This window comes from Pongo abelii, chromosome 13 (genome assembly GCF_028885655.2).
Source record: "Pongo abelii isolate AG06213 chromosome 13, NHGRI_mPonAbe1-v2.0_pri, whole genome shotgun sequence".
Lineage (NCBI taxonomy): Eukaryota > Metazoa > Chordata > Mammalia > Primates > Hominidae > Pongo > Pongo abelii.
This window is the reverse complement of record NC_071998.2, coordinates 55,882,526-55,895,089: the sequence shown is the minus strand read 5'-3', so window position 1 is coordinate 55,895,089 and position 12,564 is coordinate 55,882,526. Positions and strand designations below refer to the sequence as shown.

At 37.0% G+C, this 12,564-nt stretch overlaps 1 protein-coding gene across 2 annotated transcripts in view; it reads right to left on the bottom strand.

The window, feature by feature from the left end:
• Positions 1 to 12,564, bottom strand: part of PUM3 (pumilio RNA binding family member 3) — a 50,595-nt gene that overhangs the window by 29,354 nt on the left and 8,677 nt on the right. For both annotated transcript variants that reach the window (XM_002819822.5, XM_024252045.3), the window contains exons 4-11: positions 9,808 to 9,943; positions 9,134 to 9,209; positions 7,018 to 7,111; positions 6,690 to 6,756; positions 5,501 to 5,675; positions 4,403 to 4,506; positions 2,498 to 2,576; positions 144 to 242 (exon numbers count right to left, since the gene is read on the bottom strand). In XM_002819822.5, coding sequence (XP_002819868.4) covers positions 144 to 242; positions 2,498 to 2,576; positions 4,403 to 4,506; positions 5,501 to 5,675; positions 6,690 to 6,756; positions 7,018 to 7,111; positions 9,134 to 9,209; positions 9,808 to 9,943 — 830 coding nt within the window. The remainder of the gene's footprint in view (positions 1 to 143; positions 243 to 2,497; positions 2,577 to 4,402; positions 4,507 to 5,500; positions 5,676 to 6,689; positions 6,757 to 7,017; positions 7,112 to 9,133; positions 9,210 to 9,807; positions 9,944 to 12,564) is intronic.

Here is a 12,564-nt window from a genome sequence, read left to right as displayed (position 1 = left end):
CAACTTTTGGAAGAAAATGTTGCTATGCACAACAGGGCAAAGACTGAAGGGGGTTAAAAGTCTAAGGACAGCTAAGTCAAGCCTGCAGATAAATCATGGCTCTGACTTGTAAAGTTTAAATGCACAAGTGCTGTCGCACTTACCTTGGGCGTGCCATGCCACAGGCAGTGCATGGCCACTCTGGCGCCATCGTGTGTGTGTGCCAGGTAGACCACCGCTTCACGGATGGCTTCAATCATTTCCTAGGGAACAAATGCTGTCAGGAACAGGGCTTTGCTTTATTTTCTTCTTTCTGCTGTTTTATTTGTCTGTCTACAGGGGGCAGTTATGCAGAGAGAAGGAAAGGAAGAGAGTGCCAGGTAGCAAACAATTTCATTTTGTAGACAATCAAACAGAAACACAAGCTCTTTCCAGAAATGTTCTTTTCCATCAAGAGCAGTAAATACTGCTGGCAGACAATTTCTATTAAACACAATACCTGACTTTTACCAATGTCTGTTAAAAAAAAGGTCAAGCTATACATGTAGTATAATATATTCTAAATAATTTTCCAAGAAAAAGAAGCCTACGAGGTGGTGGTGATAAGAAGGGAGCTTTTAACAGAATAGCGAGATAAAGAAAATGCTCTTCCCTAAAAGAGACCTGGATGCAATAAACAGAATCAAAACACTCATTTTGACTGAAAAAGTTCCCTTTTAAGTTCTTAACTGGATTATCACCAAAAATCATATTCTTTACCATAAACATGCTTACATAACATTTCCTCATGAAAAATTTCTATACTAACATTTAGACTAAGACCTCACCTATAAAATGACCCTTTAGTAAAAAACATTTAATGTCTCACTAGGTAGCTTAGCTTAATTTAACCTTTAGCCTTCATTTTCCACGTATATAATTTCTTATTTACATTTTCTTTTTTTTTTGGAGACGGAGTCTCGCTCTGTCGCCCAGGCTGGAGTGCAGTGCTGCCATCTTGGCTCACTGCAACCTCCGCCTCCCAGGTTCAAGCAATTCTCCTGCCTCAGCCTCCCGAGTAGCTGGGGCTACAGGCGCCCGCCACCACCCCCGGCTAATTTTTGTATTTTTAGTACAGACGGGGTTTCACCATATTGGCCAGGCTGGTCTCAAACTACTGACCTTGTGATCTGCCCACCTTGGGCTCCCAAAGTGCTGGGATTACAGGCGTGAGCCACCGTGCCTGGCCCTCTATTTTCAAAGTCTAAGCACGTAGGATGTAAATGAGTTCTGGCAACTAACAAGTGCGGAGCTCCATTTTAGTCTATTCCCAATTTAAAAATGTACGTTAAATAAATACAAAGCCTCATGCCAGGAAAGAGAGGGTAGGTGCCTAATTTCATCAATAAGGAACAAACAATTTCAGCCTCAAGTATCTAACAATCCCTTCCCAAGATGACTCTCAAGAGCAGTTTCAACTAACATACCTGAACTTAGGAATCTCTTCAGAGCTACCCAGATGGAAAGCCATGCATATATTCCAATTATGCTTCCATTTTCCCCAAAGGTTTTTTTTTTAAGTCTCTTTTGAAAATGTCCCCAATACCAGAAAAGACAATTTGTCTCACTACTTTACACGCATGCTAAGTTCCAAATGATTTTTTGCTGTTACTGAAACATTCAACACTAAAAAGATACTTTCTACCACTGAATATACTCAAATAATCATTGTGTCATTTCTGAGCATACAGTCCTGCCTCAGAACTGTGGGATACTGTATTTTTCAGGAAATAAGAGAAATCTCCAAAAGACAAGGTGCTGCTATGGTCATCAAACCATAAGCTTAGGTGGGTGGCTACCGTCGGGAAATTATTTTGCATGCCAATTTTAAGAGGGTCAAAACTCCAAAGAATGTATAGTCTGGCGTATTTGTTAAGTCAGTCTCATTATTTTCATAATCCCTTGTGATTGGAAAATGAGGACAAATGGACGATGAGCTCACTGTACGATGAGGCAAGCAAAGTTCACGGAACTAAATGATGAATTCTCATTTGTATTCCCATGACTGACTTGAAGGGCAGTGGAATTTACCTTCACTCTGTTCTTCTATCATATAAAGTCCAGGTTTTCATGGTCCATTTAGTTTTAGAAACGTATCCTCCTCTAACCTTTTAATGCCAAGCTAATTTTTTTTTTTTGTATTGGCACAGTTGAATTTAAAACTATCCGAATGCTTGAATATTCCTCCACGAGTTAGTTAATTTTCAGATTAGGTTAGCCAGTGGATACTCTCCGGATTATAATTAAGATATAAAAATTTAATGTGATTAGTAAAACTAGGGTCAATTCTATTGTTTACTGGAATAAAACCTAAATGGAATTAGCAAACGTGTTCAAAGGGAGCTGAGTAAATTATCTTCCCTAAATAAGGAAGGAACTCTAAAATTTCCAAAAGACAATGTACATCAAAGCAGTTTTTCAAATTTCTACACTGCTCCTCCTCCATGTTTTAGTTTAAAAACAAAAACCAAGAACTTACTGATCTGAGTTTGGGGGGTGCACAGGTAAAAAAGTCCAAGAATACTTTATGCACCAATGAGTGCTTAATCACAGCTTCCCTGAAAACAGAAAAAAAAGCAAAAAGACACATCAGATCTGGCACTACAATCATACAAAGACAGGTAATCTCAGAAGTCCTAAAGTAATCTAAACGAGTGAAATGGTTTTACTGAATATAATTTGTCATAAAATAGACCGTATCTTTCAGAAATACTAAAACTTAAATAAAAATTTAGACGGTAAAATTGATTTAGTGCCATCTACAACCAAGACCAGAGTACAAATTTCTAGTATTTAATCGGCAAACATAAAATCAACATTTGAAATACGTTCTGCTAAAACCAAACACCGCATATTCTCACTCATAGGTGGGAATTGAACAATGAGAACACATGGACACAGGAAGGGGAACATCACACTTCGGGGACTGTTGTGGGTTGGGGGGAGGGGGGAGGGATAGCATTGGGAGATATACCTAATGCTAGATGACGAGTTGGTGGGTGCAGCGCACCAGCATGGCACATGTATACATATGTAACTTACCTGCACATTGGGCACATGTACCATAAAACCTAAAGTATAATAATAATAATAATAATAATAATAATAAAAGAAAAAAAAAAAAGAAATACGTTCTGCTCTGTTAAATAAGGACATCTACATTTTTTTCCCCAGCACTGGACATAATGATTAGAAATCCACATGTGGACCTATTTTTTTAATAGTTGTTTTATTTCTGTTAACACCCTTCACAATCCATCTGTTTCACAAAATAATTTTAGCAGAATTAAAACCTGAATGAACCAAACATTGTCAGCAATTGCAACAATACCTACTTAATCCAAACCCCCTAGTGTGACACTTGGTGGATCCAGGTGTACAGTGGAGGCCGATGGTCAGGCATCAAAGACCTAAAGTTCACAGGCGATATCCAAGTAGACAGCAAAAGCTAACACTGCCTTTATGGGCAAAGCACTATTCTGAGTGTTTTGGAACAACCAACCCATTTAATCTTCATAAAATTCCTATGAAGTCTGTACTATTATTATCCCAATTTTACAAATATGGTAATTGAGGCACAGAGAGGTTAAGGTGCCAAAGATTACAGTTAGTAATAGTGGACGGAGTGAGGAACCAGGAGTCATACCCAGGCAGTCGGGTCCAAAAAGCTATGGTCAGCCACTCCACTATGGGACAGATGCCATGAAGGGCACAGGCACAGCCTTCTAAGTCTTACAATCCATTTTTAAAATTTTTTTTATTTTTTTAAGGCAAGGTCTCACTCTGTTGCCTAGGCTGGAATGCAGTGGCACAACCATGGCTCACTGCAGCCTTGACCTCCTGGGTCCAAGTGAGCCTTCTGCCTCTCAGCCTCCCAAGTAGCCAAGACTATAGACACATGCCATAAAGCCTGGCTAATTTTCTTATTTTTTCATAGAGATGGGGTCTTGCTATTGCCCCAGCTGGTCTTGAACTCTTGGCCTCAAGTGATTCTCCCACCTTGGTTCCCCAAAGTGCTAGAATTATAGGCGTGAGCCACTGTACCTTGCCTACAACTAAATTTGAATAACAGATTATATTTGTGAAACTGTTTAGTATATATGGCTTCCATGTAACATTTTATGTGGGGAAGGAATGTTTCATTGCTTAAAAAAGCTCATAAATCACGAATGCATATTAGTTATCATTTTATAGGGTACAATATCAGAAAAAGAAATCTCCTTTTGCACCAAGAATGGTTTCAAACCAACACTTCTGCACTCTTATTTAGGACAGATTAATACTTGTAAGCAGGAAATATCTACCCCTTCTGGGCAACAGTTATGTAAAACCTTCCTCCTTTCAATGTCATTTCTTAAGAAAAAAACAAAAACAACTTTCTTACTTTTGGGCCATTGGAGTTAGAATCTGTTTCATTTCATCCATAATAAGCTCTAATTTTTCTGGCTGTACCTCTAACACTTTGTCCAGAGTTGGGTGATCTGCTGACTGCAACAAAACAAAAAAAAAAATAAAACCCCTCTAAATGTAATCAATTTTTTCACTTCAGGAAAAAGAAAAGTAATTAGTCATTTTAAAGTAAGTTTTAACAAGTTTAAGATTTCCCATATTTACATAATGAAAGCTCTGCTGTATATCCTTGTGGAGTAACCTGATTAGCTGATTCTCAGTCTGTGTATCTATCAATGCATTTAAAGAGCCAGGTCAACCAAGTTAACCAGCTAATAGTTACTTGCCAAGCACCTAGCTCTCGCCTAATTATGAGATCAAGTAGTCACTTCACAAATTCTTGCCACCATATGTTTTATAATTAGTTGGCTGTTCCTATTAAATATAATGAACTGTTAACAAAATTAGTACAGCAACAAATTCAACCCAAGAATTGAACCTCACTAATGGAGGCAACCTGGGAATCAATCCATATCCCTTCAGACAAATGTGTGCATTTATGTTCCAAGGTTTGAAACAGATTCTGTAACCAGCTAGTCCCACTGCTAACTATTCTCAGATTCAATCCCTGTACTCTATCCAATGTTAGGTCTCTCTATTCCCCTTTATCTCCAGATATAATCTGAAGAAGGGCAATGCATGCACATGAAAAAACACAGAAGCTAGCAACAGAGAGCCCAACACACTTCAGCCAGAGCTGGTTGGGGGTGGTCACACAACTTTGGTAACTATTGGGAGTCTTCTCCTTCAGTCTGACTGTAAAAATAGAAGTATTGAAGCGCTACACACAGAGCACTCAGGAGAGGAACAAAAGTTTGAATTGAAGGGGATTTAAAGCCAATGCTCTGGAGAAAGAGAAACTTGCTCACTATACCAGAAACAAAATAAAGCATGAAGGAAAATCAAGGGCATAAGATGGTCTCTTAAATAACCAGCCAAGGTAAAAATACATTCAAAAAACAGAGCACTGGAAGTTAAGGAAGAGCATATCGAAAAAGTAAAAATACTAGAAAAAGACTTCTGGAGATGTCACCTTGTAAAGCTGAAACGTGTTCCCATAGAGCTCTTCCATCAGCATGTTCCTCTGCTCCAAAATGGCTTTGTCATTGTATGCATATTCCACGATGGCTGACGCTTCCGCATGCCGCAGCATCTTCCTCACGTGGCCTTTAAAACTTCTGATTATCTCTGCAATCTGTGGTTTACTTCTAAACGCAACACAATCATGGAAAAAATAAATGATAGAAGGAGAAAGCTGGGTGACAATAAAACACAACTTACTTCTCCCAAGACCAACTCATCAATCTGTGTCACTCTGAGGAGTAAATGAGCTAGCATGCACTGAGAAGCTGTGGCTAGCACATAGTAAATGCTCAATAAATGTCATTTCCTATTAAACTGTTCTGCTTGAAAAAAACAGCAGAGCAGGAAAAAAGATAAAAGATTCAGGGAAATAGAAAATCATATTCTAAGATTCTTTTTGAAGATAGGACTTAATCACAAGTATTTTAACTATATTCTAAAAGAATCAAATAGCTGGAAACTACAGCTAGGAATACATTTTTGAAAATTTTGTCAACTGCATATATTACACTTTTTGTTGTTGATTATCATATTCTAGCACATTATTACACTCAAAAAGATTGGTCAAGACAAGTACTAATTCCACTTAATTTAGGAAATTCTCCCATGCTGACATTTTCTAACCCACTGACCCTGTATCAGTCTACTCACCTGTCCCTCCCCAGTCTCTACCCTCTTAATACTGGTGGCTAATTACAAGTTAATTATTCTATTTCTCTTCTTCCAGAGGTTCAAGATAAACATTCACAAATCATCCATCATGTAAAATTATTTTTACTATGCTACAATACCAGTCTACTTCAAAAGTGCTTATTTGTTGCTCACTCTGTCTTTAAAACTTTTGAATGCCAACTAATCAGAAGGTGAGGGTATACCTCCATCAAAGTCATAAATTTCAAGGAGATTTGCAAGACATCTCTCATGTATCTTTTTAGGAATGAAGGCAGTATCATAATTTTACATTAATTTCAATAATTGTATTTAAGATGATAATCTCTAAAAACAACATAAGCACCTGCTGAGAGCCATTACTATTACTCATAAAGACTACAGACTTCCTATCTCGCATCTGAGCACAGTTGGAAACCATGCCTTCAAAAGACAAAGAAAAAACGTATTTTATAAATAAAACAACTTACCCATACATAAGAAATTTCTTAACAATATTTCTGGAATATTTGGCTTTACTTAATTCAACCAAATCATCTGAAAAACAAAAATACATTACAATGACTTGAGATCTCATTTCAGTTCTGTGGAAACAAAGGGAGGAACTAAATATATGCACAATCCTGGAAACACAAATAATTCTCAATTTGTCCCAGGCAAGGAAAAAATAAAAACAAAAAGGATCTGGAGAAGACACACCTAAACAAAAATTGTTTTCTAGGACAGTCTTGGGTATTTTAAGAGAAAACAAGTGACTTATTGCAAATGATAACATAATCTTCAGTATGTAATAAATACCTCGCAATTCTTCAAAAGCCTGTTTTCTCTGTTCTTCATTACCATATTGAATGTAACACTGGATCACACGAGTTGAATCATGTGCAAATGCAATCTGTAGGAAAAAGTTTGAGTTACACTAATTCTCTTTTGAGAGTTATGTTTCTCATTAATTTATTGTGACCTCTTCTGGAATTTCTTGTTAGAAAAAAGGTAGTCTTCATGGATAAAATCAAACCTAGATTACTGAGAACTACTTGTTTTAATTACACAAAACATTCTTTTGTTTTGAGGCCTACCATATTTGATAGGTACAATTAATAATGACATTGAGGCAAGGATAAATTTAAACATTTTGCAAGACTCCTCTCATTGTAATTAAAACCAAACCAAACCAAACCATCTGATGACTATACAGACTATACTTCTCATTTCTTTGATAGTTACCATCCCTAAAAGGGAAATATTTCTGTTTAAAAGGTCTATTACTGTATGATTTTTATATAAGTGATCTAAGAATGTTTGGCTTTGGCAACCAGAAGTATACCTATAAGATCAAACTAAAAGTCTTCCTAAAGAAATAAATACAACTATATCCATACAGACTGGCAATTATATAATAAGTTAATCATCCATTTGTCACATTTTCATTATAATTCCTGCACATATATCCAGTTATATTTCTAGAAGAGTTGTTGTGTTTTGAATCTGATTCTCTAACCCATTCCTCCTCACGACTGTTGGAAGCACCCACTGATCAATTTTCTAGAGCACCCTCCACTAATCATCCGTCATGCAAAATTATTTTTTACTATGCTGCAGTACCAGTCTACTTCAAAAGCGCTTATTTGTTGCTCACTCTATCTTTAAAGTTTTTGAATTCCAACAAATCAGAAGGTGACTGTATACTTCCATCAAAGTCATAAATTTCAAGATTTGTAAGACATCTCTGAAGTATCTCTTAAAAAAATAAGGCTGTTTTTGTGCATATATTGAGCACCTATTATATAACCAACATAAGTGCCTTAAACGTAGTGTGCTTATTTATATCTCAAAGCAACCGTAAGAATGAGCTGTTACTATTCCCACTTTACAGATGAGGGAAGTAAGGTTATGAGAAGGAACTCGCTACCTCTGTTACCCCGAGGAAGAATCTTTACTTCTCTGAGTCCCAGATACATCAAATATACAACAGGGATGATGACATATGGTAAACGACACAATGCATGTGCTGATTAACACAATTCCTAGCCTATAGTAAATAATCAATAAACAGGTTATTGTTATTGTTCAAAGGCACACATATTTTAAGCAGCCCAGCCAGGATTTGAATACCAAACTCACTTCTAAGACCATGGTCATGCAGCTGTGACCTCAGGGTAGTTGAGAAAGAATCCTGAGTGAAATATTTATAAATTGTCAGAGCTGAGGGGGCAGTTCTATCGTAAAAAGATCCTGCTGAATTTATAAGAAAGCAGCAGCTGATGACTTGCTATTTTCCTTCAAACTGTAATACAGCATCTGGTTAGACCTATGCATCTGACTTGACAAAGGCTGCCCCTCCAGGTGCCGTAAAACTATGAGAATCTGTTGTCTTCCAAGCCATTATGTTTTAATCCAAATACACAAGAGTCACAGGAAATTTATTACAAAACAGGATTAAGCAGCAACAAGGAAAACTACTTTAGAATTCTCAAATGATTATATTTTAGTTAAAGATCTTTGCATGATGTTTATAAAAGCATGGAGGAAAAGAAAGAAGTAATATGTTCACATCACAAATATAAAAAAGTTGGCAACTGAGAACATACTAAATTATATGGAGTTTAGAACAAGACATTTATAAAATACTACTGAACTAATAAACTTCTCAAGATAACTTTAAGGGAACACTGGCTTATTTTAAGAATTATTAAAAAATGACACAGCCAACTGATAATCTTTTCAAAACTCCCTAGCAGTAAGGTCCCTCACTTTTAAATTTTTATGTAGTTCAGTGTTATGGAAGATATTTAAAACTTTTGGCCAAATACACTGGAAACAATGACAAGATCACCTGTCATGAATGGTCAGCTACTCCTGAGAGTGAGGCAACTTCAACTGTTTAAAATTGCAACGATGAGTATGTCCTACTTACAGTTTTAATTTTCCCTTGAATCAACTTCTGCAAATCACTCATTAACTTTACTCTTTTTTCTTTGTCACAGTCTTTTCTACAAATGAGGAGAGGAAGGAAACACAGTTTAAGTAAAGAAGTTATTTTAAACACACAAAATTAAAAACCATACCAGTACATTTTCTCCAAGTTCAGCATGATTTTCTTTTCTAAGGCAGCAAACCTCTGCCACTAAAATCACTATTCCAGAGCAGCCAGACAAAAGTAATTTTCTCAAAGGCAGAAACTCATCTCAAAAGGTATAATTTTAGGTATCAATCCAAATCTTAACAGCCAGAACTTCAGAAGTAAAAAAAATAATGAAACAAATCTAAGATAACAAACACTGAAGTATCTCAAAATCTAGCTGATAAGAAATCGTCCTTCGTTTTCTCAGAAATCTCTCAGGAAGAATGTCAAATTTATTTCAACCTCATACATTTTCATAAGCATACCCGATGCCATCGTAATGATTCTACACACTTCTGCAACAGGCAGACATTCAAGTACTGATGCCTCTACTGGGGTGTCGTGAGGACCCCCTCAATAACCCAAGTGCTATGTCATTTATTTTAGGACATCTCACTATTTACAAGGTACACTGACTTCTCCACTGTCACAAAGGGACTATCAAAGACATCTTTAGGTAGAATTACCTTCTTAAAATCTCCCAAATCTGCTTTGCCCGAACAACAATGTCATAGTTGGTTTTATCACTGAGTTGTCTGCTTTGCTTTAGTTCTTTCTTCTTCTTTTTGAAGTCATCCCATTTGGGCTTCTTGGCTGCTGATTCTAGTTATTATAGAAATTATTTTCAATTACATTTAACATTCTAAGTGTCATAAACCAATACAAATTAGGTAAAAAGGGCAATCACTAATCAGGAACAATGCTCATTCTGGAAGCTAGAAAGGGGAACATACCATCCCCCATATATACTTTACTTTGCTTTCTGAGCAGTTTGTACATTTTACATTTGGTTAAATTTAAATCTTCATTAATTCTTCTAACAGGATATCTATTAAGAGAAAAGGACATTAAAAGAATTACAAAAGTAACTAAAATATTTTAAATATCTTTTTCAATTGTGAAATAAAATTCTACTTTTTAAGATTAAGATCATTGGACTTTAGGTATAACTAACTTCCAATGAAAACAAAAATTAGTCCAAATGAAAACAGGAAAGACAACTTCGAAAATTCACTGTTCTGAGTGCTGTTGTATATTAAGTCACTTATTTCTTAGAACAACTCCAAGAGGTAGGTATTAATATTACCCTCCCTTCTATGGTGGGGAAAAAGAACAAAGCAGCTGAGTTCTCTATCTGAGGCCACACAACCTGCAGTGGTAGAATTAGGATTCAAACCTAGAAGCAACCCTCTGCTGTCTTAGTCATGACAATGAACAACCAGAATTTCCAAGTTCGCCACAAACAGAGTGATACTATGAAAGCTGAATATCTTTCTATCACCACTTTTTTGTCTTCAAAATCAAGTAACTTACCAATTGAACTAATGATGCCAAACAAAGAACAACTTACTAAAATGGGTATTATTTACATGAGTATCCTGCACGGAATCTTTTGGGGGAACTAGTCACTTCTAACTATCTCCCTTTCTCTATAAAAAACTGGGAAAAATGCAAAAAAAAGAAAAGAAAAAACCCTATAAAACCAAAACCTAGCTATAGCCACTGATTATTTTCCTCTTGCTTTTTCTCCATGCATGTTCTAATCTTTAAAAACTCAAAATGTGGCCGGGTGCAGTGGCTCACGCCTGTAATCCCAGCACTTTGGAAGGCTGAGGAAGAAGAATCACTTGAGGTCAGGAGTTTGAGATCAGCCTGGGCGAAATAGTGAGACCCCGTCTCCACAAAAAATTAATTTAAAAAATTAGCCGGGTGTGGTGGTACAAGCCTGCAGTCCCAGCTACTTGGGAGGCTGAGGCAGGAGGATCACTTGAGTCCAGGAGGCTGAGGATGAGTGAGCCATCATCATGCCACTGCACTTCACAATCTGGGCAACAAAGTGAGACCCTATCTCAAAAAAGAAAAAAATTCAGAATTTGCCTTCACTTAATATGATTAGATTATGTTTTCTCAAGAAGTTAACATTCCTCAAGAACATAATTTTTAATGGCTATCCAATATACTACAATGTATTTATTATTCCTTTATTGTTTACTTATATATTCCCTGTCTGGTAATACAAAAGATTATAGGCAACAGGGGCATATTTACCATTATATTAATATGGTATCCTCTACTATACAATAGAGGATAGGAACTGATCCAGGGCTAATTTAATTCCATAAATATTTGGGTACCTTGACATATGTCATGCTAGGCTGCAGAACATTTATCAATATGGGGGTTGTCTAGTAACCAATCTCTCATGTTATTCTATCAGTCTAGTTACTGATACAAAAATATGAGAAAATGAAATCAAGAGTCCCATTTTGAGATATCAGGAACGTATCTCCCATAGCAAAAGAAATCATGGCTTTTCTCACACCAATGTGAGAAATTAATGTATATGTGTTTAAAATGCAGGCATCAAAAACTCCAGTAGAGAAAGGAAGATTTGGGATCTATTAGAGAGGCTAGGAAAGAGAAAGTAGAAAAGAGAGGTGGAAGAGAAGCTACTGGCAATGGGGGAGGAGGAAGATGAGGGAGAAAGAAAAAATGGAAAGAGAAGATCGAGACTGGAGCATGAAAAGATCCTACAGCCCTAATGGGAAACAATGGCATTTCCCCTCCTTCCTCTCTCCCTACCTCCTTGTCTTAAGGCTGCTGTCCCTCTGGTAAGCAGCCCTTAGGCAAGGTAAAAAGCAAGCACCAGGACTAGGGGATGGCACTGAGAAAACCATCCCCAGTGGTCTCAGCTGGCAACAAAGGAGCAGTGTTAGCATATGCTGTGCTGGCGAAAAAGAGAATAAAAGGCACCAGAAAAATTCTCAGGATGTTGCAAAGAAAGTAGTGACCTGACGATCCACATAACCTGGAAACCGCTTGTTTGAGATCAATGCAGAACAATGCACAACAGTGGAATGTTATACAATAGAGAGGAAAGCTCTGGGTTAGAAATGACCCACTGAACATCGTGACAGAGATGGGCAGTTTGTTTCAACAGACAAGCAGGAGACCTGCCAATACTTCCAATCAGTGAGCAACTTGTCCTGAACCAATTAAAATCAAATCTGTCATGTGTGCACGACACCTTCTCTGGAACTACTATGGATCTGTGCCATCAGATGGGTTTATTGTATTAGACTGGGCTAAGCTCTGTGAAGGCAGGGTCTGTATGTTTCTTGCTCACCAAAGCATCCTTAACCAAGGCTGACACTTAGCTGGGGACAGACTGATAATTTAAAGCCAGATTCTATGATTAGTTGGGGCCTGTATCCTTACTGATT